At 43.1% G+C, this 26,867-nt stretch overlaps 1 protein-coding gene across 6 annotated transcripts in view; it reads left to right on the top strand.

Moving 5' to 3' along the window:
• Positions 1–26,867, top strand: part of RALYL (RALY RNA binding protein like) — a 501,772-nt gene that overhangs the window by 444,594 nt on the left and 30,311 nt on the right. For all 6 annotated transcript variants that reach the window (XM_084864793.1, XM_084864798.1, XM_084864796.1 and 3 more), the window contains 2 exons: positions 6,858–7,021; positions 22,059–22,172. In XM_084864793.1, the coding sequence (XP_084720919.1) occupies positions 6,858–7,021; positions 22,059–22,172 (278 nt within the window). The remainder of the gene's footprint in view (positions 1–6,857; positions 7,022–22,058; positions 22,173–26,867) is intronic.

Raw genomic sequence — 26,867 nt, 5'->3', positions numbered from 1 at the left:
GAGACAAAATTCCCAATTGCTCTGAACTCCAGTTCCGAGTGAGACTCTGGGGACTCTCTGGCAGTGGGTGGAACTTGAGGGCAGCTTTCTCTCAGAGGTGCTTGCAGTGATTACTGCGGGATACTGAGACCCAGGGGCCTCTTAGGGCAGGGCTGACAGGAAGCCATTACTGTTTGCTCTGCCCTGAGATCCCACCCCATGCAAGCTGAGTGCAGAGGCTTTTGCATATGAATGGCCTGGTCCTTTGAATTCTAAACTTACCTAACAAACTGCAGCTGAGTCAGTGAGATCCAGAACATCCAAAGGAAGGCCCAAGGCCAGACAGCAGCTTGCATTGCTTCACAGCTGGGTTTCATCTGGGCACCTCCAAAACCCAAGCAAAGAAGAGGAATCTGCAGATCTCTCCATAGTTCCTGCTGGGTGGCCTCAGGCAGAGGCTAAATTAGCACCTCCTTGGAAATCCAAGAGCCAGTGTACTCAGGGGTCAGAGTGGGACCATCCAGATTACAACTCCTCAGATCCATAAGGGACACATTCAGGGGGCAGACTCAGTGAGCACCAAAGCCCCACTGAAGCAAGTCTTATCTCATAAGGGCATCTCTAGCACAGAAGTTCTCCCATCATAAGCACAGCTGATCCTCACAGCCAACTGGCCTGGAAGTCAATTCCTCCCAGTGATATCAACAACAATCAAGGCTTAACTACAACAAGACTGTGCACACAGCCCACAAAGGGGAGCACCAAGGGTGTCCACCTCAGGTAACTGGGGAGGCTGAGCCACTGAGCCCTATAGGACACCTAGCACACAAAGCCACTATCAACTCAGGGAAGCAGCCAAAATGCAGAGACAAAAATATAGGTCACAAATTAAACAAATAGAAGAATTAAAAATAATGGTTATAAGGTTTTTCAAGAATTTCCTAGAAAAGGCCAATAAATTTAACCAGACAACTGGTGAGAAGCTATGATGCACACTGACTACCATGGGGCAGATGCTCAATGCAGGAGCTGCCCACTGGTAGTCATTGCACTCCCACAGCTAACTTCCCACCAGCTGGCCAACCTCCCAAGGTCTCAGCCATTCAGCCCCAATCAGCCCCTATCACTGCCCAGGCCAAGGAACCCTGCCCATGCACAAATTCATGCTCCAGGCCTTTAGTATGTATATAGGTTATTTAGTTAATCTCTTCCCACCCATCCCTCCACCCCTCACCTTTTGAGATTTGACAGTCTATTCTATGTTTCTATGTCCCTGGATCTATTTTGTTCATCAGTTTATTTTGTGCTTTAAATCCCACATGAGTGAGATCTTGTGATACTTGTCTTTCTCTGACTGACTTATTTCACTTAGCATGATATTCTCTAGGTCCCTCTCTGATGTGTCAAAGGGTAAGAGATCCTTCTTTTTACAGCTGCATAATATTCCATGGTATAAATGTACCTCAGCTTTTTTATCCACTCATCTACTGATGGGTACTTGGGATGTTTCCAGATCTGAGCTATTATAATAAATACTGCTATGAACATAGGGGTGCATACATTCTTTTTTGGGATATATTCCTAGAATTGGGATCACTGGGTCAAATGGCAGTTGCATAGTTAATGTTTTGATCCCTGGTTATCAGTCATACACCTGCTAAAAGGTTCCAGTGAGAACGTGGCCAGGAACCTATTCTCAGGATTTGGGTCCAGGCAGCCCAGTGAGTAAACCCTGAGTCAGGCCACATATTGTTCTTAGCATCAAGCACATGTGACTATATACTCTGATTCATAAGTAAGAAAAATGAAGAAGTCATTTTAAGTCATTTTCATAAAGGAACCTTAGGAGAAAACAGGTAACTGCCAATTCTTGAACTCACTATTTATCTAAAATGAACATTCAGTGTTCAATGACAAAATTCTCTACAAATGTTACATTTAAATTATTTTTTATTTTAAAATCAAATTAGCTGACAGTAAAAAAACAGGCATTCAGACAAAAGGCCACCAGCCAATGATTTATTAGAACAAGGTGTGTCTACCTGAGAAAATGCACCACAGACATTAAAAGAACCACTAGGAAGACCACCGAGCAGGCTTGGGATGGAATGCTGTTAATATAAGCCAAGGAGAATTCGCCAGAAAGCATGACTGCACACATTTCTAATTCTGTGAAGAATGGGGTGCTTGTGGGAAAAAGACTAGAGAATGATACTAGTTGTTTTAGAGTGTGACACTGGGAATTGGGGGTTTTCATCTATTTTCCCTAAAATGTTGCTTTATTGATGTTAAAGTTTAATAGTAACAAGTTTTTAATAAAAACAAATATTCGAAACTCTATTCATTATATGTCAATATGCCATTGAATTGCCTCTGTCCAAAAAGAAGCCATTTCAATAGCTAATGCCCTTATTCTTCCTAGAGATAAATAATATCTATTTTGTCAAGTAAGTTAATATCAAAATTATTTACCAGATTTTAGCTTTTACTATTCAACAAAGTTACATGTTTCTGATATTATTAAAGCAAAGAAAATTCCAAATAAGAAATGGGCACATGGAAATTAGAAATGTTTATTAAATAAAGCAACTTAAGTCATCAAATTTCCTCCAATGGTTGCTTTTATTAAAATCTGACTATATTTGTTTTATTTAATGTTTGAGAGTAGCTCTTTTAGAGTTCTTATTTTAGAATAGATCTTGGGGAAGGAAAATTATGCTTAGCTTCATTGTACACCATTATCTATTTGATCAGTAAATATTAGGGGTGAATAGTATTTTTGGATTTTTTGAGGTTTTAATTTAAAATAGACACTGGGGAAGGAAAACTGATGTGTCTGGCTTTATCATGAATCATTATCTATATGACCAGTAAATACAGGGAGAAAATGGAATTCTGACTAAGCAATACTGGGGGAAATTAACCATCACAGAAAGACCGGGAATCTATATAATTCTAAGAGTAGAAATAAAAAAATAAGAGGAGGGAAGAAATGCTAGTTTTAACTGACCTTTGGAATTTGGAGCCCACTGAACTTCATTGGTTGGCGTCTCTGTGGTCCTATATGGATCCTAAATGGACTGTTTCCTTTGTCTCAGCCCCATCCATACTCTGTGAAAGCAGCATTTTTTTTGAGCTGTAACACACAGAATTGGGGTAAGAAGCCAACATGGGGGTCCTCTTCACAGCTGCTCTTCGCCCACTTCCCCGGCATTGGGAAAGACCCCACATCCCACCTCAGTGCCCCTCCCCAGCCTGTTCCTGTATGCTTCTTTGCATAGGACAGAGCCTAGTCTTCCTCCCCTTTCTTTCTGGTCAACTCCACACATGCCCAGTGAAGATTAAAAAACTCCCCAATGCCATTTAATTTTGTCAAATTCTGTGAGTTGCCCATAACTTTCTTTGTTTATTGTTTTGTTTTGTTTTGTTTTGTTTAAAATATGTATCACTTTTTAAAGGTGACCTTCTGATGCTGTATGCTGTCCCATCAGTTTGGCAGAAGGACTTGGTAAATGGCACCTGGTTCCTTGATGAGAAAGAGACACCTCACCCCCCGCCCCCTTTGAAGCAATTTAACAAAATAGAGGACCAGGTTACACTATGTTGGAATTATCAACAAAGGACAGGATCCATACTGAGGACATTATAAAATGTGTGTCACATAAAGAAGTATGTCAGATGCAGCTACCTTCTCTCCACATAGGCTCAGACCCAGCAACTTGCTGCCTTTGTGCTCCTCGGCTGGGGAGGCAGGAGAGATGCTGCTAGACTTTTCAGTTCCCTGTAAAATATCACACGATTGCATGGTCACTGAAGTAGCAATGAGCACGGTACTTTATTTGACCTGAATTTTCCTTATAGCATCTATCATTATAGATTTCAGCGATGCTTTAGAAGTGCTCTTTATCAAAGGTATAGATTAGCTTATTTAATGAACCCGCTAGATTGCATGGCCTGGGGCAATGGTCTGTCCAAAGGGCTTGCCTTTCATCTCAAGGCAATGTCTACCCAGGGAGAGAAGAGTTGATTGTCACATTTTCTCCTCCCTCAATAGCTGCCTTCGAACTTGGGTTCACTGACTTAAGTAAAGAAGTCCTGGAGACCTTGTTTGTGGTGGAAATGAGGCGCGGGCTTGGTTGACCCTCTTGATTCTCCAGGCCTAGAAGGGATGGCGCTCCTAACCCTGGTTGTCACTCTGTCTACATTGCAAGTGAGCTGGGTGGACCCTCACGAGCTGCTCTTTGCTAGCGGTTCTTTGGATCTAGTAGACTTCGCTTATCACAGAAGATGGCTCCCCCGCTTTCATTTCTTTTCCTTCCCAGATATCTCTTGCGTTTTCCACAGCATGTTTCCCAATCATTTTTGAACACTTTAGCTTGCTAATGCTGGAAATCCCTAGCTCTAAATTCCGCTTTAAATGTGGTTCATATTCTACTTCTTTTTCTCCAACAAAATGAGTGAATATTTGGAAACCAGCCTGTCTAATTGTTATCATATTTCACATCTTATTCTACAAAACAATTATCCCATTTTATCTGAATGTATATATAACATGTAGCTTTATGAAAGAACCTATTACAGAAGATTTTTTAAATCTTTCTTCCTAAAGAAATGGAAAGAGGAGGATCATAGGCATAAAAACAAAACAAAAATGGCAATAAATAAATACCTATCATGATCATCTTAAATGTAAATGGATTAAATGTTTCAGTCAAAAGACATAGGGTGACTGAATAGATTTTAAAAAAAAATGACCAATATATGCTTTCTACAAGAGGCCCACCTCAAAACAAAAGATGCACACAGACTGAGAGTGAAGAGAAGGAAAGTATATTCCCAAGTAAATGGGAAGGAAAAAAAAGGGAGGGTAGCAATACTCATATAAAAATTGACTTCAAAAAAGGGCCATAGCAAGAGACAAAAAAGGCCATTAAGAATACTAAAGGGAAGGATTCAAAAAGAAAATATAACCCTTGTAAACATATATGCACCCAATATAGGAGCACCCAAGTACCTAAAAAACTCTTGATGGACTTTAAGGGAGAGACTGACAGAAATACAGTCATAGTAGGGACTTTAACACGCAGTGATATCACTGGGTAGATCTTTCAGACAAAAAATTAACAAGGAAACAGTTGATGAGATGGGTCTAACCAATATTTACAGAACATTTCCTCAAAGCAACAGAATATACATTTTTCTCAAGTGCGCATGGAACAGTCTCAAAAAGAGAACAGATGTTAGGGCACAAAACAAGTACATACAAATTCAAGAAGACTGATATAATAGCCAGCATCTTCTCGGATCACAATGGCATGGAGTTAGAAATCAACTATGATAAAAACAAACAAACAAACAAAAAAACCACTCAAATATATAGAGATTAAGTAGCGTGTTTTTAAACAATAAACAATGAGAACAAACAAGAAATTTATAACTCCCTGGAAACAAGTGAAAATGAACACACGGCCATCCAAACCTATGGGACACAGTGAAAGCAGTCCCCAGAGGAAGATTCATAGCACTGCAGGCCTACATCAAGAAACAAGAAAAAGGAAAGTAAAAGATCTCACCTTACAACTACTACCCTGTTTCCCCAAAATTAAGACAGTGTCTTATATTAATTTTTGCTCCCAAAGATGCACTAGGTCTTATTTTCAGAGGATGTCTTATTTTTCCATGAAGAAGAATACGGTACACATTTATTGTTAAATGAAAATAAAGAAAATTTATTACCTGTATATGGTACGGTAGTATGGTAGTTGTCAACACAAACCAGACAAACTGTGAATCCTACAGTATCAAGAATTTACTCATTTATTCAATGACAATCATGCCATCATCTTCTGGAACATCATCATAACAATTCAATTCCTGAATTTCCTGGTGAATTTCTTGTGACTCCATTTCTTTCAGAATCAGTGGACCAAATCTCTCATGTTTAGCAATAGCATTGTCTTTAAATGAGTACTTCTTGTCAAGGTAGCCTGCTCACAGTGCATTTGCAATGCAACTGTCAGTGATTTTCTCCCATGAATTCTTCACCCAAGTCACAACTTCTTGCAGTTTAGGTTTCACAAAGTTTCCACGCTGATTTCTCTCCATTCTATTTTCAATGTAGTCATTAATTTCCATGCGCAAATTGTTTTTGAATGGCTTGTTTATTGCAATATCAAGAGTCTGAAGATAGGCCGTCATTCCTGCGGGAATCATTATCTGATCTATTTTTCTTTCGTGAATTATTTTTCTTTTGTAAATTAATTTTCATCCTGAGACAGAGCCTAGGGGATCCTTATTTTCGAGGGGATGCCTTATATTTCACTCAGAAGGAAACCTGTAAGTAGGTCTTATTTTCGGAGGATGTTTTATTTTCAGGGAAACGCGGTAGTAAATGACTTCAAAAGAAAACAGCAAGAAAAACCTAGAGGAAGTAGAAGGAAGGAAATAATAAAGATCAGAGTGGAAATAAATAACATAGAGACTAAAAAAAAGTACAAAAGATCAATAAATCCAAGAAATTGTTCTTTGAAAAAATAAACAAGATTGATGACTCCCTAGCCAGACTCAACAAGAAATAAAGAGAGGGGACCGAAATAAGTAAAGTTAGAAATGAAAGAGATGCTATAATGGACACCTGTATTTGTGCTTTTATACCTAACAAATGAACTCATATTGGAGAGTCAGATTCTAATGTCCAGAAAGCATAGGCTACTTTTTATTTCTTTTCAGAAGTGATTTTCTAATAAATACCTGTTTCCAAATGTTAAATAACCAAAACGTCTACTGAAGTTTTCTGCCCTGCCATTCTCTCACTAATTTCCTCCTTGGACAGCATGCTGTGGCCCAAGCCAATCTCCCCATGTCTGTGTTCTGTGCAGGTTGTTCGATTACCACGGCCGCGTGCCTCCTCCTCCCCGCGCTGTCATCCCACTGAAACGCCCCAGGGTGGCAGTCTCCACGACCCGTCGGGGGAAAGGGGTCTTTTCCATGAAAGGGGGGTCGAGATCTGCCGTCAGCGGGTCCTCTTCCTCAGGCTCGAAATGTAAGTAGCCTCCTTCTTCGCCTTTTAAAGAGGGCGGGGGTAGATACAATGCCTGAAGCCTGTGTCAGCAGGTAACCACACCAGCACGTTCTGCGGGGCACTAAGTGCTAAAGGAAAACTGGTAAGAAATGGGTCACTTTCCAGCACAAACACACTGTGGCTGACAAAATCTAGGAACACTTTGAAAACTTTGATCGGAGCAAATAACAAGCTGTTGGCCCTTTGAGCTTGTGGCGTTAGAGTCCTGAAGCAGAACATGTTGCTTTCAGTGATTGAACAATTTCCCTTCTGAATAGAGAGCATACACTACCTTTCCAGAGGAACATTACACAAAATCCATGCGTGTGAGTAACTGAAAATGCATTAGGATCATGAAGATGGGCAAACTGCATAGTGGAGATGATAAAAGTGTAACTTGCCCTCCTGCTGTAAATCATAGAGTTACTAGAGGCCCGATGCACAAAGTCCGTACAAGAGCAAGCCTTCCTCCCCCCTACTGCCAGCACCTGCTTCCCTCTGGCACCGGGGCCGGGCTTCCCTCGCAGCCCTGGCTTCATCAGGAAGGTCGTCTGGAAGGACGTGCTGTCTAATTAGCATATTATGTTTTTATTATTATAGATGTGTCTGCAGACACACTTAATGTCATAAAAATAAAATATGTATATAATTTTACATTGCTGAAACAAAGAGACACAAATTTTCTAACTAAACACACTTCTAAATTTTTACACAGACTCATTCAGGGAAAACTCTAATATATTATTGGAATACTATTTCTAAGGAAAAGGGTGTGAAGTTTTCTGCATTCTTTGAGATTACATTCTAGCAGAGAAGAAACAGACAACAAGTAAACAAATAAAAATGTGAGGTAATACAAGGCCAGTTGTCTCTATGTTGAGGAATCAAATAGAATAGAGCAACAGAAAAGTTGGGAGAACTCTGTCATATGGTAGTCTCTGACAACCTCTTGGATGAGATGATGTGAGCAGAGACCTCAAGAAAGTGCATGAGTGCCCGGCTGTCATGGCTCCATAGTTGAGTGTTGACCTAAGAACCAGGAGGTCACGGTTTGATTCCCAGTCAGGGCACATGCCTGGTGTTGTAGGCTCAATCCCTAGTAGGGGCTGTGCAGGAGGCAGCTGATCAATGATTCTCTCCCATCATTGATGTTTCCATCTCTCTCTCCTTCTCCCTTCCTCTCTGAAATCAATAAAATCATATATTTTTTTTTAAAAGAAAAGAAAAAGAAGTGCATGAGTATGAGAGTGCTCCGAAGTTGTCGGGGCAGGGAGTTCTGGGCAGAGAGAACAGTGAGCACAGACAAGTTCCATCAGCATAGCTGGGGACCAGGGAGGTGCAGAGCTCGGTGGGAGGGAGAGGGGAACGATAAGGGAGAGGAGAGGGTGGCTGGTAACAAGCACAGGAGGTAGGTGAAGTGAGAGTCAGTGCAGCTTGGGGGCCCTCAGAGGGACTTTGTCGTCATTTGGCATCCCAGCCCTTTAAGACGAGTCAGGCAAGTACTGTTCTCCCAATGTACCGATGAGGAGACACCGGGATGTCACGTGGCTGGTAGGAGAGAGCCAGGCCTCTACCGGCCTCGTGCTTCCCATGCGGGTGCTGCACCTGCCACAGGACCCTGTCCCGGCCTTCCGGGATGACCAGCCTTGCTAAGACGGAATCACAGAAGCACTTGGTCTTTATGTGAAGATGTACAAAAAGGCAGCTCAGGGAGAAGGACCCACTGATGCTCTGGTAACTGATAAAATTGGGTTTGATCAGAATGTGGTGAGAATGACCTAGCTAATATCACCCAAATAGCAAGAGAAATAGACTTCCAGTTCCCCGTGCGTGACTCTGCCCATTTGTCTATCTGACCTGTGGTAGCTGAACATAAGTTCCCTTTCTGAGTCTTAGTAATAAAATAAAATGACTTTCAGCAGCAAAGCCTAACCAGAGTGTTATATACTCTCAGATGATTGTCGAAAGCAAAGCAAAGTTCTTGAATTTGGTTTTTCTGTGGGAAATTGAACATTGAATTGCCTGCGAGGTTTACAGAAGAGTTTTTTTCTGCGGTGGTAATATTAACTTCAAACAGAAATATCAGGCAACTGTGGATTCTTTGCCCTGTGGTCGCTTTTAAGACAAAGTTTATCAATGACAACGTCATTGGCCTATTGGCCACAGCAATTCTTCATCCAATTCTTCATCAGTGAGAGTGTTCTGGGCTTCGCAGATCATGTAGCATTCCTGACCCCACCCCCCAAAGCCAACCCTGGTCCTGAGGCAGTGCTCCCAGAGGGGACAGCCTCCCTCCTCCGTGGCCGTCTCCTGCCAGTGCCACTCAACTGTGCAGCCTCGGCCACGAGGAGGCCTTACCCACCTGTCCAGCCCAGTGCGCAGAGAAGATGGTGGACTCCAGAAGTTATTTTAGTGTAAAATATTAATATTCAAGTGGTTATTTTTCACCTTTTTATTTTTTGATTTCTAGTTTATCTTGGGTCATAGAGAAAGAATGGGGATGATGAAAATATTTTTGAGATATTTATTAAAAATACTGGTTTCTTTTTTTTTTACAATAAAGCTAAATTTTATTTTATAGTTCTTTTAATATCTTATAATTTTTTTATTTAAAAAAAAATGTTGGCTTTATAATGCACAGATTGTCTAAATGGACATATAAGCAGGCCCTGTTTTCTGCTCCAGTCTGGGTTGAGGGTGTGAGCCGGCCTGTGGGCTGTTACCCAAAGCCCCCATCACCCCGCTGTGTTGTGGCAAATTGATGTCAACTTCTGAGGGTGATTAAGATCCTCTACCACCGTGCTGATTTTATTTGATTCTTTTATTGAGAGTTTGGTTTATATCCCATGCTGCTTGGAAGTTTTTATGAAATCCTTTATAATAATAATAGGAAAAAGAATAATAGCTGGCACTTTTTTAGTGTTTATGATAGCTATGGATTCAAGTACTTACAGATATGAACTAATTTATTCACCATCACTGCCCTGTAAGTGAGGTATTAGTATATCATTCCTACTTTACAGGGTAAAAATTAATATTTCATTTATGATTAGCTAATATATTGGATTATATTTCTTCCATCCTCATGTCAGGTGTATAATTTACTGTTTCCCCTTTTCCTTTCCTTGCTTTTGCTTTCTTAATGAATTTTCTTTTAATCCCCATGTCTCCCACAGAAACTACCTTAATTTGGATATTCTACTAGTCCCCCCCCATGCCCTATTTAATTAGTGTCTATATTAACATACTAAACTGTTATGAATCAACCTGTATTTACCGGTTAATCTCTTAAAAGCAAACAATACTGCTCAAAGTCCCCTCCGGACTTGGCTTTAGCAGCCTAACGCCATCACTGGCTCTGCACCTCCCCTCTCCTCCTCCCAAAGCTCAGGATTTCCCAGGAGCAGCAAGTTCTAATATTCTGCCCTGATCTGCCACCTCCCAGTGTCTGTCACCATCACTGCCTGTTAGGACCAGTGGCTTCAGTTGGCCTCTCTCCGGGTTTTGCACAGAAGGCTAACCCTGCACCTGCACGTCTCAATATCCACCAGACGCTCTGAAATAATCTGGCATCTTTTGTTTTTAGCAACAATCATGTGGAACTGGCACACCAGAGTGCCTTTGTTGCTCTAAACAATGTAAATAAGTAATCGGTAGAAATATTATAGGTCAGCGATGGACTGGAAACGTTTTGTAGGATCTAGTGCAATAATCATTTGAAATTTAGTGTGAATATATTTTTCTCATAATGTGTTCATTTTAATAGAGTTATTAACATAGAAAGACAATTGAGTGATCAATTCCATGTAGATTTCATATAATTTTATTTGTTTTGAGGTTCAGTTCACAGAAATTAACTGTGGATTACTGTTATGTAAGTGAAACACAAATCTAAACAAGATTTATATATAATTCCTAGAAAGCCATATGTACAAGTGTACGTATAGATATATGTGTGTATAAATATATACAGGGTGTGGCAAAAATAGATTTGTAGTTGTTCATATAGAATATAATACAATAATAAATAATAATACAAGAATAAACTGTTTTGTGTACTCACAACTTATGCCTCACCCTATATATAAATACTATCATTATTTGAGAGTACTTTTATAATTAGCCTGGTACCTAAGAATAAGAATAATTTTCAAATTCAAATCACAAATGAAAAATTTGGGTGAAGTGTAAAATATACCGTGTTAATATTGCCTTAATCTGAAGAAATATTTCCTGAGCCATATATCCTATCTAATTAAAGAGTAATAGGAAAATTAACCATCCCTCTGCGACAAAAATGCCAGTTCCCATAGCCACAAGATGGTGGTGCCCAGTCCTCTAAGCCCCACCGTAGTCACCCAGGGAGGGTTGCCGCTGGGAGCCAGCAGCATAAGCGGCCTGGCAGAATGCTGCCCAGAGGCCCTCATGACCCTTTATAAAAAACAAAAACAAATTCACCCCCCACGGAGAGATCCCCCTCACACACACCTGCAGTCTGGGATCTCAGCCTGGAGGGGCATGCAGCCCCAAGGAGTGATGCTCTCCCAGCCCTAGGCCTGGGGTCTCAGCCACTGAGTCACACCAGCCAGGCAGATATGGGGGAATCTTAAATGTTTCTTTTTAAAAAGTACATTTTATTGATTTTTTTTTTAAAGAGAGAAAGGAAAGAGATAGAGAGTTAGAAACATCTATGAGAGAGAAACATCAATCAGCTGCCTCCTGCACACTCCCCACTAGGTATGTGCCCCCAATCAAGGTACATGGCCTTGACCAGAATCAAACCTAGGATCCTTGTGTCTGCAGGCTCAGTCACTGAGCCAAACCAGCTAGGGCTGTACAATATGTTAAAGAAAAAACCCTATCTAATAAAGAGGGAATATTCAGGAAGGGCATTTGGGGGTGACCAGGCTGTCAGGGGAGGGCAGTTGGGGATGATTGGGCTGGCAGGTGAGCAGTTAGGCATCGATCAAGCTGGCAGGGGAATGGTTAAGGGGTGGTCAGACTGGCAGGCAAAAGCAGTTAGGGGCAATCAGGCAGACAGGCAGTTGGGAGCCTGCAGTCCAGGATTGTGAAAGGGATGTCTGACTGCCTGTTTAGCCCCAATCCCACAAGGGTCTCAGATTGGAGAAGGTGCAGGTTAGGCTGAGGGACAACTCCCCCCCAGTGCATGGATTTCATGCACTGGGCCTCTAGTATATATATCTTTAATTAATAGCTGTCTTTCAGCATTTAATAATTTTGTAAATTCAGAAGAGGAAATTAATGTTATAGCTTGAACAATTTTCATTTCTTATTTCAGAATTTTTAAATATAACTAAACTAGAAGCCCAGTACATGAAATTCATGCATTGGAGACTGGGGTTGTCCCTCAGCCCAGCCTACACCCTCTCCAATCTAGGACCCCTCAGGACTGGGCCTAAACAGGCAGTCGAACATCCTTCTCATAATCCGGGACTGCTGGCTCCCAACCGTTCACCTGCCTACCAGCTTGTTCACCCCCTTAACCATTACTCTGCCAGCCTGATTGACCCCTAACTTCTCCCCTGCTGGCCTGGTAACCCCTAACTGCCCTCCCCTGCCGGCCTGATGGCCCAAAACTACCCTCCCCTGCCAGGCATCTTGTGGTGGCCATCTTTCACCACATGGTGGTGGCCACCTTGTGTGATGGCGTGAGGGTCAATTTGCATATCACCTCTTTATTATGTAGGATTTTGCTGAGGAGAAAAAACAGATAAAGAAAAAATAGATTAATACAGTAATTTGCCAAAGATAAATGTTTCTAGTAGTGTGCTCTTTAAAAATTGAGGTTACCATGAGACATTTCTATCCCTTTTCAAATCAATTTAAGTTGAAATTGTCACCCACTTGTCCCATCCCACCTCATGGAATCCTAAGATGAAGGATGTTGCTAATAAGCATTTTACAACATTTTACAAAAGGCATGTGTACCAATGAGTTACAGTTTCTCAGTGGAAAAATCAGTGTCCTCTCAACAAATAATTTATTAAATCAATTAAATTAAATGCTATGTGTAACAAGAACAATCTTAGTAAGTTGGAATGCATTTGGGGGTTCTGTCGATGCCCTTTGATAATGGAACAGGTGACCCCAACAGGACATTAACTTTAAGGAATAGTTGTGAGAACTTATCTCCAACACTGAGCAGGTGCTGTCCTGTTGGGGTTTTTCCCCATAAGAGCATGTGGCTTAGTGTGGAGATAAAGCTTCAGTAGAGGAGCAATGCCAATAGGTAACCCGCTGTCGCTAATCATCCCACAGTCAGTCTCTAGAGCACGCCTGTGTGTTCTGCTCTCAGGTTTGGGCCGGAGGGGCCTCACAGATGGTACTGAATCAAATTGAGAAGGGCAGTGGGCTGGGAGAATGGAATCACAGAGATTCCTGCTTCCAGGAGTGTGGCCAGTGGGTCGCCTGAGATGTTCCACAGTATCCAGCCAGGATGTTCCACAGTATCCAGCCATGGTGGCCTGCAGAGAGCATCGAACCCTGAGGTGCCTCTATTTTATAACCAGCACATAAAAATGATAATACTTGGATCCACAGGTTGTGTTGGGTATCTGTATAAAGAAAATCATAAACCTGCTGTAATGGGGTTCTTTCATATAACCGGATTCTAAAGCAGAATGGTCAATAACAAGATGCCCAGCAAAACCCGTCAGTGAGGCTGCAGCACTGGAGTGGGCTTCTCAGGGCTGAGGATTTGTTCCACAAGACACCCCAGAGGGTCAGTCCTCCCTCCCGCCGGAGTGAGGAGAGCGTGCAGCGAGTCCACCGATAAACCTAACATCTATCTCTGTTCCTTCCTCTCAGCTCTCTCCTGAGATCGGGCCCTACCAAGCACAGTCTTAAGTACCCTAACACTCATTTTCTGGACTCTATGCTCTCCCCCAACCCTGTTCACCCCATGCCCAACCACTGGATCACCTAAATTTGTCATTTCCTTGCTCAATACTCAAAATTACTGCCATTTACCAAGTAAGAATCCAAAACCTCCAGGTACTTCTCAGGGAATACTAGTAAGTGGTCTGATACCTCCATGCCCAGTTGTACCCCCACTCTTCTCCTAGCTTAACTGAGCACTTATTTAAATATGTCCCAACTCATGTTCGTGTACCTCCACCTGACGGCCCTTTCTTTTACCTGGAGAAAGGAGTTAGCACTCTTAGTACCTGTCTTACACACAAATAAGCATTGATCGCTGTTTTATCTGCCTTTCAAGGCCAGCTCAGGTAATGTGGGTCTTCTGAGATAAGTTCTCACCTGCAGCACCTGCCCTCGAAAGCGAATCAGTATTTATCTTCATATTCTGGGACTTCAGCCCATCTGTCTCATGTTACAGTTACTTGTAAAAGCATTTAAGCTCTCCATTCTAGATTACAAATGTGTTCTTTGTCATTTCCACATTGCAGAGTATACTATTGAATATTTATGGAATCTATGTCATGAGTATTATTTTTGCTTTTTACTTTTTCTTTTTCACAAATTTTATATTTGACAATGAAATACCTCTTTAGAAATGCTACAACTAAGAGAAACTTATTTATAGAATATTTTGAACTTATAGTAGGCAGATCTGCATTTGATCCTGAACTCTACCTGTTCAGATTAATACATTTCACAAAGTAATTATATGAAGTCAGTATAGGGCTTTGAGAATGTACTGTAAACTGTCATATTCTCAGGCTTCTTTCTTTTGGTTTTTGATTACAGTTTGCATTCAACAGTATTTGTATTAGCTTCAGGTGTACAGAACAGAGGGTAGATATTTATATAGGCTACAAATTATTCCCTCTAATAATTCAATTGTCTACCTGACATCATAGATAGTTATTACAATATTGACTGTATTCCTTCTGCTGTGCTTTTTATATCCTGTGACTATTTTGTGACTATCTCTTTGTACTTCTTGATCCCTTCACCTGATGTCACCCAGCCCCCCTCCACCCTCTCCTGTGGCCTCCATCAGTCTGTTCTCTGTATCTATGGGCCTGTTTCCATTTTGTTTGTTTTTTACATTGTTAGATTCCACACATGGTGTTTGTCCTTCTCTGTCTGAATTATTTCATTTAGCATAATGCCCTCTAGGTATATTCATGGTGTTGCAAATTATAAGATTTAATTCTTTTTTATGCCTGAGTGATATTCCAGTGTAAATATGTACCACAGCTTTTTAATCCAATCATCTATTGATGGGCACTTAGGCTGCTTCCATATCTTAGCTAATAATGCTACAAGGAACATGGAGATGTATATATTCTTTTGAATTATCATTTTGCAGTTCTTTAGATATATACCCAGAAGTGGAATCACTGGGTCATAAGGCAATTTTATTTCTAATTTTTGCGGAACCTCCACAGTTTTTCACAGTGGTTGCACCAATCTGCATTTCCATCAACAGTGCAGGAAGGTTCCCTTTTCTCTACATCCTCACCAACACCTGTGGTTTGATTTATTAATGATAGCCATTCTGAAAGGTGTGAAGTGACATCTCATTGTGACTTTAATTTGCATCTCTCTTATAATTAGTGATGTTGAGCATCTTCTTTTCATATGTCTATTGGCCATCTGTATGTGCTCTTTGGAGAAGTGTCTATTCGGGTTCTTTGCCCACTTTTTAATTGGTCACTTGTTCTTTTGATGTCAAATTATCTGAGATCTTTATAAATGTTGAATATTAACTCCTTACAGATGTATCATTGACAAATATCTCTTCCCATTCAGTAGGTTCCCTTTGTTTTGTTGATGGTTTCGCTTGCTGTGCAGAAACTTTTTAGTCTGATGTAGTCCCATTTGTTTATTTTTTTCTTTCGTTTCCCTTACCCAAGGAAATATGTCAGAAAAAAATATTGGTAAGAGAAATGTCCAAAATTTTATTGCCTATGCCTTTGTTTTCTTCTAAGACAAAGGGTATAACAAGAGGCAGAGAAGATCATTACGTAATGATAAAGGCATCATTTCAACTGAAGGAAATAACCTTGTAAAGATCAATGCACACAACATAGAAGCACCTAAATATATATAGCAAATGTTGATGGGTGTAAAGGGAGAGAAAAAGAGGAATGCAGGCAAAGGAGGGGACATTAGCATGCTATTGACATCATTGGATAGATTTTCCAGGCAAAAAAAAAATCAACAGGGAAACAAAGGCCTTAAATGATACATTAGACCAAATGGGTTTAATTGGTTTTTATTGATGAGCAGGGGCCTGGTGCACAAATTTGTGCACCGGGGTTGTCCCTTGGCCTGGCCTGAAGGATTAGGCCAAAACTGGCTCTCTGATATCCCCTGAGGGGTCCCAGATTGTGAGAAGACACAGGCCAAACCAGGGGACCCCACTGGTGCACGATCGGGACCGGGGAAGGATGTAGGAGGTTGGCCAGCCAGGGAGGGACTGCAGGAGGACTCCAGGGCATGTCCAGCCCATCCCACGCAGAATGATATTGCCACCTGTGATATCCCAGGGTGATGTTGCCCTCTGTGAAGATCACTGATAGAGGCAGCGAGCTGAAGAGTCTTTATTTGTCCCTGGGTAGTCTTGCCCCACAGGGATGAACATAAATTGAAATATTTTCTATCGCATAAATCAGAAAGGCACATATTTTTCCATACAGGCAGACAGTGTCATCCTGTATGCCTATTTCCTCTCAGATTGTATCTCATTGCAGCAAAAGACACAGACATCATTTTGTTGACTGTATCCGAATGTAATAATGTTTATCACCAAATCAATGAGCTATTTAGAGAGAGCAGCTCTGAAATGATTTAGCATGCCTTCTTTTTTTCTAACTAAAATACTGCAGTGACAGCTTAGGCAAAAATGTTTAAGATGGTCTGTGTGATGTAGCCTAATCCTAGCTTCTCTAATGTCTAAAAGCAAGTCAAAGCCATTTATCCTAGGAACTTGTTAAGTTTTTTATTTTCACTTACCATTTTTCTAATCTTGAAGAATAATTTTAAACTCAAACCCTATAACCACTCATAGAAGAAAAGTCAGTATAGTCAACTGGACAAGCATAGATTTTTAATATGACATTATGTTTTCTTTTTTATGTTTACATGTTATTTATTTATTTATTTTTTTTACCAAACATATGAATAGAGCTGCATAGCTAACAGAATGTCTTCTTTTGTCTATTTTTTTTTTTTTTGCAAAGCTTTTGTTGTAGAATTTATCTAGAGGAAAAGAGTAAAAGACATACACGCATCATTTCAATAAGAGGACACCTTTGTAGTCATCAATGTACCCAGCATATGAGCACCTAAATATGTAAACTCCTTGGAAGGCAGAATCTGATGCCATCTAAAACATGCATTATGTATGCAAACTCAAATACTAGGCAGGTCCATCTAATATAGTAACTTAAAATGCCATCTCTAACTGATTACACATATATTTATTTTCCTACTTTTGCTCTCTCCTATTCTCCAGACTCATATATCCAATGCCTACTGCTCACTTACGCGTGGGGACTAGCAGGCATGTCCCAGGTAACCGGTTTGAACAAAACTGCTGGGAGGGGACAGGGAGATCTGATCTCTGAATCCCGGGAGTGGGGGAGTCTGAGAAAACTGCTTTCCTTCCCGGTGGGCTCTCACTCCCCTCCTCTCCCACCTTCACCGCTGTGTCCCGTGATCTGAGGTTTGGCCCTAACGGTGTCCCCCTGAGTGTCACCTGGAAGGTGTGGGAAGGAGGATGAGTCTGGTGCAGAAGAGGACAAGCGTGGAGGGGACATCACAGTGTGGGCAACACTGGAGCTGAGGGTTTCAGGGTCAAAGGGCATGCCTCAGGCGGCGTGAGCGTGCAGGCAGACCAGTGGAAACAGGAACAAGGATTTGGATGCCTGAAAACACAACACCTTCACCCCTCTACTTCCCACCCTGGGAAGGGAGGAAGGGAGAAAAAGAGGGACGGAGGGAGGGAGGGAGGGACGGAGGGAGGGAAGGAGGGAGGGAGGAAGGAAGGGAGGAGAAAAGGAGGGAGGGAGGGGAAAATGGATGCCCTCTCTCCGTTCAGGGAGTTTTGTTGTTGAGAGCCTGTGATGGCATAGATCCATTAACATGTCTTACTTTAGACACCGCCCATAATCCCTTCTTTCTAAAACGTAATATTGCCAGAGATCAGAATACCACGTCAACCAGGAATCTGAATAAGTTTCACAGATCTGGTTTTTGATGACAAAGGCAAGAAATTTACATCCGGGGTGCATCTGAGGTAGGGTTTCTTCTTAGATGTGTTCATACCATGTTTAATTGAGGAGGACTGACAGTTCATGCCATGTTTAATTGAGGAGGACAGAGCTCGAAGCCCAGGGCCTCCTGGGCTCGCAGTGCTGAAGAGGAAGAGCTGGCCAAACCCAGGAATATCCCAAAGCAGCCGCTGGCACTGTCCAGCGCTGAGCGGAGCATCACCCAGGGCTCAGGTTTAACAGGGAGAGGGACAGGGAGGGTCCGCAGCTTGGTCAGCAGCACCTGTGAGACCCAGAAAACAGATGGGGAGACACGCCCCTCCGGGGGCCAGTCCAGGAAGAAGTCACAGGACAGAAAAGACAGAACATGGTTCCTGAAAGGCACATGGGCTATTGGACAGACATATCCGAGGGGGAGAGAGCATTTTTGCTGGATAGACATGTAAATAATAAAAATAATAATACCTGAAACAGCAACTTCTGCTTCCACCACCTATTGGCCTTCTGCTGAGGAGGTGCCAAGTGATGTAAGCGCTGCAGCTCAGTGAGTCCCTGCAGCAGGCTCTGGGTGGAGGATGGGTGTTGGGGATGAGCCTGGCTGAGCTATGGAGGTGACTCCAGGGCACAGCGGTGAGCTGATCTGGAGGCCCCGCTGGCTGAGGGCACAGTGGGCTGTTGGAGGGGAGGACCAGCCTGGAAGGCAGTGGGAGGCACACCTGGCTTATCTTTGGAGAGACCCGGCAGCAGCCTGAAGAGCTGGGTTGGTGCGTGTGAGTGTTTCTGGCCTTTTTCCTCTAAAAGTTGGGGCAGTTGGACTTTTCGCAGGAACGACATGACTTGTAAGTAAGGCTCTGCGGTCCCAATCCAACCCAGGCCAGGCAGCCAGGCCCAGACCCCGATGGAGCACATGAGGATCCTGGGAAAGGAAGATGCGGGGGAGGAAGCTGCCTGGGCGCTTGGACCCACAGCTCGCCTTAATTCTGGACTAACCTCTGTTGTTTTGGGAAAATGTCAGAAGTCAAAGTTGCAAAGATTTTTAAAATTCTATGTTTAGAAAACTGCTGCTGTACAGTATGGATGGGGCAGGTAAAAATAGGGAATGAATGTCACTCATCGAACAGCAGAGAAATTGATAACAGGAACCGAAAAAGGTGGGGGGGGGAAGCAGAAGAGAGAGAGAGAGAGAGAGAGAGAGAGAGAAAGAGAGAGAAGCACATCCATACAGAGGTGGCTCGTGGCAGGGTCCTCGGAACCCAGGCATAAGAGAACCATCTGGTCTATCGGAGCACCTGCCCTAGGCACCCAGGACCTAGGCACCCAGGAAAGGGTGGCACCGCATAGGCCTGCGCCCACCGCCTGCCTGGTGTGGGCAGCAAAGAGGCAGAAACGGGCTGGCTCGCCCTGAGGTCTCAGCTGCAATGGCTAATTAGACAAACTTCACAGACCCCCCTGGTCAGCGGTCCCCACAGGGCCGGGCAGGAGCCAGACAAAGCAAACCTTCCCCCCACACTTACAAGCTCCTACGCTGAGTCCAGATGCCTCGCTGGTATGGAATGCGGTTTGTATAAAACTGGACATTGGCGGTTAATTTGTTCATTTTTTTTAAGGAGATAAATTAAAATTAGCCAATTGCATTCCCAGGCGGCAGAGTGGCTCCACTTACCAAGAAATCTGTTCCTTCCGGCCACAGCCCCACTCCCCACACTGACAGCTGGTGTTGTACAATATTTCCCATTACAATCTACAGGTCAAGTCAAACTACAGGAGGTGCTTCCATCAAAGGGAGCGAAAACCATTCTTCAAAGCAGAATCCATTTCAACTTGTGACAGACGATGTTTTTCAAATTGAGCTGCAATTTGACAACGGCACTTTTATGTCTTAGAAATGACTGACAGAAGGAGCAATTCTCTACATTAAGCTGCTCTGCTTTCATTTGGGTTCTTCAGAATAGGCACACCCCAGGGGCCCCTGATTCTTGCAGCTTTTATTTTACAAATGACTTTGCATTATAAGTAAAAATCTGTTTTCTTATGAAAAATTTATGATTTTATAATGGAAATTTTCTCATTTTCATATTGGAAAAAATCTTTCTTCCTTTGAGCGATTAGTGTACATTAATGCATAATTTATCCCATATGTTAGGTGACATATCTGAGTTGACAGACAGCCCTGTTTCAAGCAAACATAGGTTGCATTTAGTTTTTACTATTTATAATAAATTTTCTGAAGACTAAGAAGCAATCTAAACACTCAATTGTTTTATTTTGTTTTGTTTTGTTGTGTGTGTTTTTTTCTGAAATTCCTAGGGTATAGCCAAGTTCAGATCATTATAAATTTGAAGTGAAAGTGACAGAGAAGGATAGTCCCTGATTTTAAGATCTGTGCCCAAACCTTTTTAAAACATTTTATTGATTGACTTTAGAAAGAGGAATGGAGAGAGAAAAACATCAATTTGTTGTTTCATGTTGTTCCACCTAGTTATGCATTCATTGGTTGATCTTTGTATGTGACCTCACTGCGGATTGAACCCATAGCCTTGGTGGATAAGGACAATGCTCTAACCAACTGAGCTACGTGGCTGGGACTGTGCCCAGACCTTTAGTGTAGCTCTCAGCTGGGACACAGACACCCCAGCCCCCAAGTGGAAGCTCATGGGCAGGTGTGGCTCCCACAGTGCCAGCTTCAACCTCTTCAGGCTCCGGTTTCTGTGGGTCCCTGACAGCATTCCCAAATGTTCTCCTCACAGTGGGAAGCTAAGGGGTGGTGCAGGGAATTTTCATGAACATAAACATGCCTCATTAAAGGAGTGTTTGGTTAGTATGAGGTTGTCCTTTTCTCAAGCCCTTTCTTTCTAATCATAGGAGATAGTAGGACACTTGTTATAACTGTTGCTTTTTAACATCCTTACTTGGCAAAATGAAAAGTTAACAATCTTCTATTAGTCTTACCTTTTATCTTTAAAACCATAGTAAAGAGCAAAAACCCAGCAGGAGAGCCATCCGTGTAAAACTGGCAGTGGAAGCATCAGTGAATTTCCTTCCTCTGGTGTCAGAGCTCAGGAGGCTGGCACAGCTCACTGCCACAGTTTCCTCTCTAAAAAGTCAAGTACAGCCGAAACCGGTTTGGCTCAGTGGATAGAGCATCAACCTGTGGACTGAAAGGTCCCAAGTTTGATTCTGGTCAAGGGCATGTCTTAGTTATGGACACATCCCAGGTAGGGGGTGTGTAGGAGGTAGCTGGTTGGTGTTTCTCTCTCATCGATGTTTCTAGCACTCTATCCCTCTCCCTTCCTCTCAGTAAAAAATAAAAAGTCAAGTACAAGCGTTCTGTAAGTTGGGAGACTTCTCTAGCATCTTAGACATTTTAGGGGAAAATTGTGATATTTTGGTTCCAATCAATCACCAAAGTACTGGATTAAAAAGATCGCTGTCTGCTAAAATATATGTTACGACTTAGTCCTAAAAGTATTGTTATTAACACACCTGTCAGGATTGACTCCTCCCTCAATCTGAGTCCATCTAAGAGTTACTCAACCACTAGTATTTGCCAAAACTAAATTTAGTGTCAGCTATTTTATAAAATATTTCTAGATCCCTCCACCTCACACCACTCTGGTAAGAAGACATGTCAGGCTCCCACCCTGGAGAATCACTGTGTGATCCAGTCCTCAGTGTGGGGGGAAGCTGGGGGCAGTCAGAGTTGATGGGACTAGAAAGCATCTTCTGAGATTTGACAGCATCTGGTGGAAGCACAGGGTATCCATGAGTCCTGGCCTTTGACTTTCTGTTGCTTTCTGTCCCTTTTCCCCCTCCAGTGAAATCAGATGAGTTACAGACAATCAAGAAAGAACTAACGCAGATCAAAACTAAAATCGACTCCTTGCTAGGACGCCTAGAGAAGATTGAGAAGCAGCAGAAGGCAGAGGCGGGTAAGTGACCAGGGTCTGTGCCCACAGAGTTCTGGGAATGAAATCAGAGACACTGTCAATCACCTAGACAGGTAGGGCCAGGGATGGGGTCAGGGCCAGGGGCAGGCCACATAGAGTTGAAGGCAGATTCACTGTGAATGCAGTCAGTAAGCTAGAGTTACAACAGTGGGATCTGGTCTTTTGCTTTTCAGAGAACATGAGCCAATTTGTCTAAAACTCATATATTCACAAAAGGGGGAAAATGACAAGTATGTTGATGCTAATAAGGAGTGGTAGGATTGTCCTTGGAAGTTTATAGCTCGATATCAAGTAATTTTTAAGAAAATAAAGTCAATTCATGGACTAATGCTATATATAAATGACAAATGAATTATATAAAAATATAATTCATTCGTCATTAGAGTAAGTGCAGCAACATTGAATGGATTTCAAGGTCATGATCACAAAGCCCAACTCCTGCATCTCTGTGAGCCTGTGAAATTTCAGGACCCAGCTCAGAACTCACCACCAAATGTCTCTGCCACCCGGCCAAGTCGATGATGACATGTCACATCTCTGGGCTCTGAACTGTCAGCTCTGACACTGGGCCCCAGTCCTTTTCATGCAATGTTAGTGCTTTTCCTGTGGCCACAACCTCGTTTAGAATCACAGAATGGGAGGACTGGGGTCAGCCTGGAGGTGACCAGTGCCCAGGCTGACACTGTGTTGTGCAGCCTCAGATCCTCCGAGGCCCCTTGGAGACCAGATAAAGTGGTAGAAGTGGATAACTAGCGTCACCTCCATCTGTTTTATCCATTGGGACTCAACCTATGACTTTGTTTGCAAAAAGTTTTACTGGAAAAATAATAACAGTTTTGAAAGCCATTGCTCCCATCCACCCCTCACTTCCCTGAGGAGAAAACAGAGGGTTGAGGCCAGCAGGCTTTTCCATGGCCATATAACCAGTTAGTGGCAGACCAGGTCTCCAGCCCAGGTCTGTGGGTGTGTTACTGAGCCTACCAGGCGACCAAGAAAATACACAGGAGTACCGGAAGCACAGAAAATAAAAACCTTTATTTCCAGACATTTCACAGGTGCTGGCTGCTCACCTGCGCATGGGTGAGCTGCTCAGTCAACTATTGTATGGGTGCCCAGGGGTATGCACTGATGTTAGTCATGTGGTCCCTGTTCAGACTGGGGTTTTAGACGCCTACAGCAGGGACTTCTCTTCTGAATCAAATGTCTGCTGCCCTCACTGGGTTCAGTTCCCCTTTTATGTCCCTGAAACCTAGCATAATGTCCAATTGTGAAGGTAACAGCCAATGAAATATTTAAAAAGAGCTAAAATACCCCAGCCTTCCTACACCTTGGAACAGAATGTCAATATAATTTGCCCACAGAGTTTGGTCACAACATCTTCGCAGCCTTCTTTACTCTGATGAGTGTCAAGAATTCCTTCGGCTGCTTTGCAGTAATTGGACTTTGCATCTTGAACCATCGCCATTTCTCTCCTCTGGCCACAGACTGTGGCTCTCAGAGGCAGTGCGCTGCTTCCCTGTGACCAGGTGGCCACCTATGGTGTGACCCCATTTCTGTTCTGGTGCCTTCCTGTCATTGACAGTTTGTATCAAATTGCTGATGCTTCTGGCTATAGATGCTAAGCAAACACAACTGAGCCCTGTTCCCTCCTGCAACTGCATCAAATGTGATGGTGTTGTAAACTGAAAACCCCTTGTCTTAGGGAGAATGGGGACAGAGCTGTGGGGGCTGGGAAGATGAAAAAGTGGGCCGGACTCCACACACCCATGCAACCTGGGTCTGGTTTTAATTACCCAACTCCCCCAAATCTCAGCCAGAAAGCAACCATCTTCCTCTAGAAAACATGGCAGGATGCCCGTTGGGGGACCAGAAACCCATGTTGTTCTCCTGACTGCTCTCGGCCCAGTCGGAGGCTGGAGAAGTGTCTTCCAGCCAAACTCTAACAACAGATCTTGGGCTGCTAGACAGACTGGAGAGCATTTGAAAAAGAGAGGAGGAAGAGTTTGCACTCTCACTGTGGAAATCCCCAGCATTCGCTCCCTCTCAGGAGCCAGGCTTCTGAAAGACACCAGAAGACCTCTCAGTCGGGAATATGACAGCCCTAGAAGAAAGATTTAAAGAACTTGGCATGGGTGCCACCCAATGAAATGGTCAACAGGTCACCCTGCAGATGCAGTCCCCATTGTACACACTGTCTGTCGGCACTCTAACACCCACTGTTAGTGTGAACAGACAGGAGAAAAAATGTAACATAAAAAGCAAATACCAAAATAGAAAACAAATTGGAAGAAACTGAGATTGTGTGGGAAGAATAAAATTTCAAAAACTAAACAACAAAAAATGCTGAAAGAGAAAATATTGTATTCATGAAGTAAGCACCTGAAACATAAACTGAGTAATCAAATGGCAGGTAAAGAGCTTTTTAGAAATTAACACATGGCAAAATAAATACCTCAACTCAGGAAGGGAAGACAAGTTGGAGGAACTTTCCCAGAAAACATGGGAGAAAGCACAGATGGAAACGAGGAGGCAGGTGAGCGGGGATCTGTGGCAGAGAACTGAATCCCGCCTCAGTCCGGAGCGTGGCATCAGCAGACAGGCCACCGACATGGTGGAGGAGTGAGGAGGCATCATGTCATGAAGACCTGGGAGGACAGATCTCTGAAAGAATCAGCTGACTGAGTAGAAAGGCTTTAAGGAGCTGAAATGGGAAGCAAGGAGGGACAGACAATGCTATTTCTCTTAACAAGTCTCAGAAATACTGGACTGCACAAATTAAAAGTTTTAAACTGTTGTATCATGATGCGACACCTTAATGACCCAATAATTAGGAGTTGTTTATTGTGAGAGGCCCAGAGAAAGGTGTCTCTTCCAAATTTCTGAGTCTCACATACAGGAAGTTCCAGTATTTATACTTTTGAGCCTCTTTGTTTGCAGATATTACAAAGGGCTCTGTGTGAGTTATTGTTACAGACAGTTGTAACCTTGAATACTTAATGAGTTAGTAATTGGCATAAGAATGTGGGAATTATTATCAGTACTAGAGGCCTGGTGCGCAAAATTTGTGCACTTGGTGGGGAAATCCCTCAGCCTAGTCTGTGCTCCCGGGGGACTAAGCCATCAGTTGGACATCCTTAGCACTGTTTCAGAGGCAGGAGTGGCTCCTGCTACCACCACTGCACTCGCCAGCCGTGAGCCTGGCTTCTGGCTGAGTGGTGCTCCCCCTGTAGAAGTGCACTGATCACCAGGGGGCAGCTTCTGCATTGAGTGTCTGCCCCTGGTGGTCAGTGTGCATCATAGTGACCAGTCATTCTGCCGTTTGGTCAATTTGCATATTAGCCTTTTATTATATAGGATTAGTCTATTACATTGGATGGCTAGCTTGCAAGGTCACACAGTTAAGTTTATCTTTTCCTATTATTTGAACTAAAAACAAAGTCATTTTATAGAATAAGAGATTGTCTTAAAGTGACAGTTTACAGTGACAGAGCTTACAGGACTAGGGACTATCTAACAATAGATGAGAATTCAAACAGCAGTTTTATACAAGAAGGAGGTTACTATGCTTCAAAAGAAGCTAAATGGGGGAGTGCCTTTAACAACTCCATCAAAGCTTCCCAGCTGCACTGGAGAGCTTCCTGTGCTGCCCCTCAAGTAACTGTGGAAGAGCTTTGAGCTGGACACGTTAAAAAATGGCAAGGAAGACGTCCTTTCAGACGGTGGCGATAGGGTCCAGAGTGCTGTGAGGAGGGTGGAAACCGCACTCCACGCCACTGAACCAAGGGCAGGGCTCCCAGTGCCGGGAGCTCACGGACAGTACTGGGGCAGCATGGGAGAGGGGCAGCAGGAGCACCATGTTTGCGAAGTGAGACAGGGTGGTAGGTGTCTTTCTCCCACTGATACTGGGAGGGGCTGGTCTCTCCGGATGGTCAGATTTCAAAGGGACACTTTCCAGATGCAGAGGAGACAGGTCGAATAACTGTAACAGATTTGCATCTCAAAGGGGCAGAGTGAGAGTTCTCATGGCCAGATCTCTAAAGGAAGTGCCCTGAGAAGCAGGTCAGGCCTACTGTCAGGAAGAAAACTGGATGGGCAGCCTTACGCCTTGGGTCTTCACTCCATCATCTTCCAAAGGACGCTCTCCTCATTCCTTATCCCAATAGAGTCTCGCCCCAGTCCCTCTCATCAGCGTGACAGCAGCCCTTCCCATCCCAGCGAGATCCCCCCCACCTCTAAGCATCTGCTCTCTCTATTCCGTCCCCTGCTTTCCCAGAGCTACGCCAGTCCTCAATCCTCCTCACCTCTCACTGGCTCTGTTCTGCCTTCTTTTTTTAACCACTTTATTGAGATACATTTTCATAATACAAATGTTACCCCTTTCAAGAGTGTAATTCAGTGACGTCTTAGTAATTTGACCAAGCAGTGCAACCATCTGTGGGGAATAGAAACCTAGCCTCCCTGAGTCTGTCAGCGAACACGGACTAGGTCAGTTAGGACCTCACCCCAGCACCACTACCTGACCCTGCTCCAGGCTGCCGTGCCCCCTGATCCCTCGTCCCAGCGGAGGGGTTTACCCTGACCCGGGGAGGGTAGACCAAGAGCCAGACCAAGCAGCCCACACCTCCCCAGAGCTAGTCCACCAAGAGCTGGCGACTTTGTACTGCACGCCATTTGGAA

Source organism: Pipistrellus hanaki, assembly GCF_964339955.1.
Source record: "Pipistrellus hanaki genome assembly, chromosome: 17".
NCBI lineage: Eukaryota > Metazoa > Chordata > Mammalia > Chiroptera > Vespertilionidae > Pipistrellus > Pipistrellus hanaki.
The sequence above is the reverse complement of the archived record's forward strand: the minus strand, read 5'-3'. Positions and strand labels throughout refer to the sequence as shown.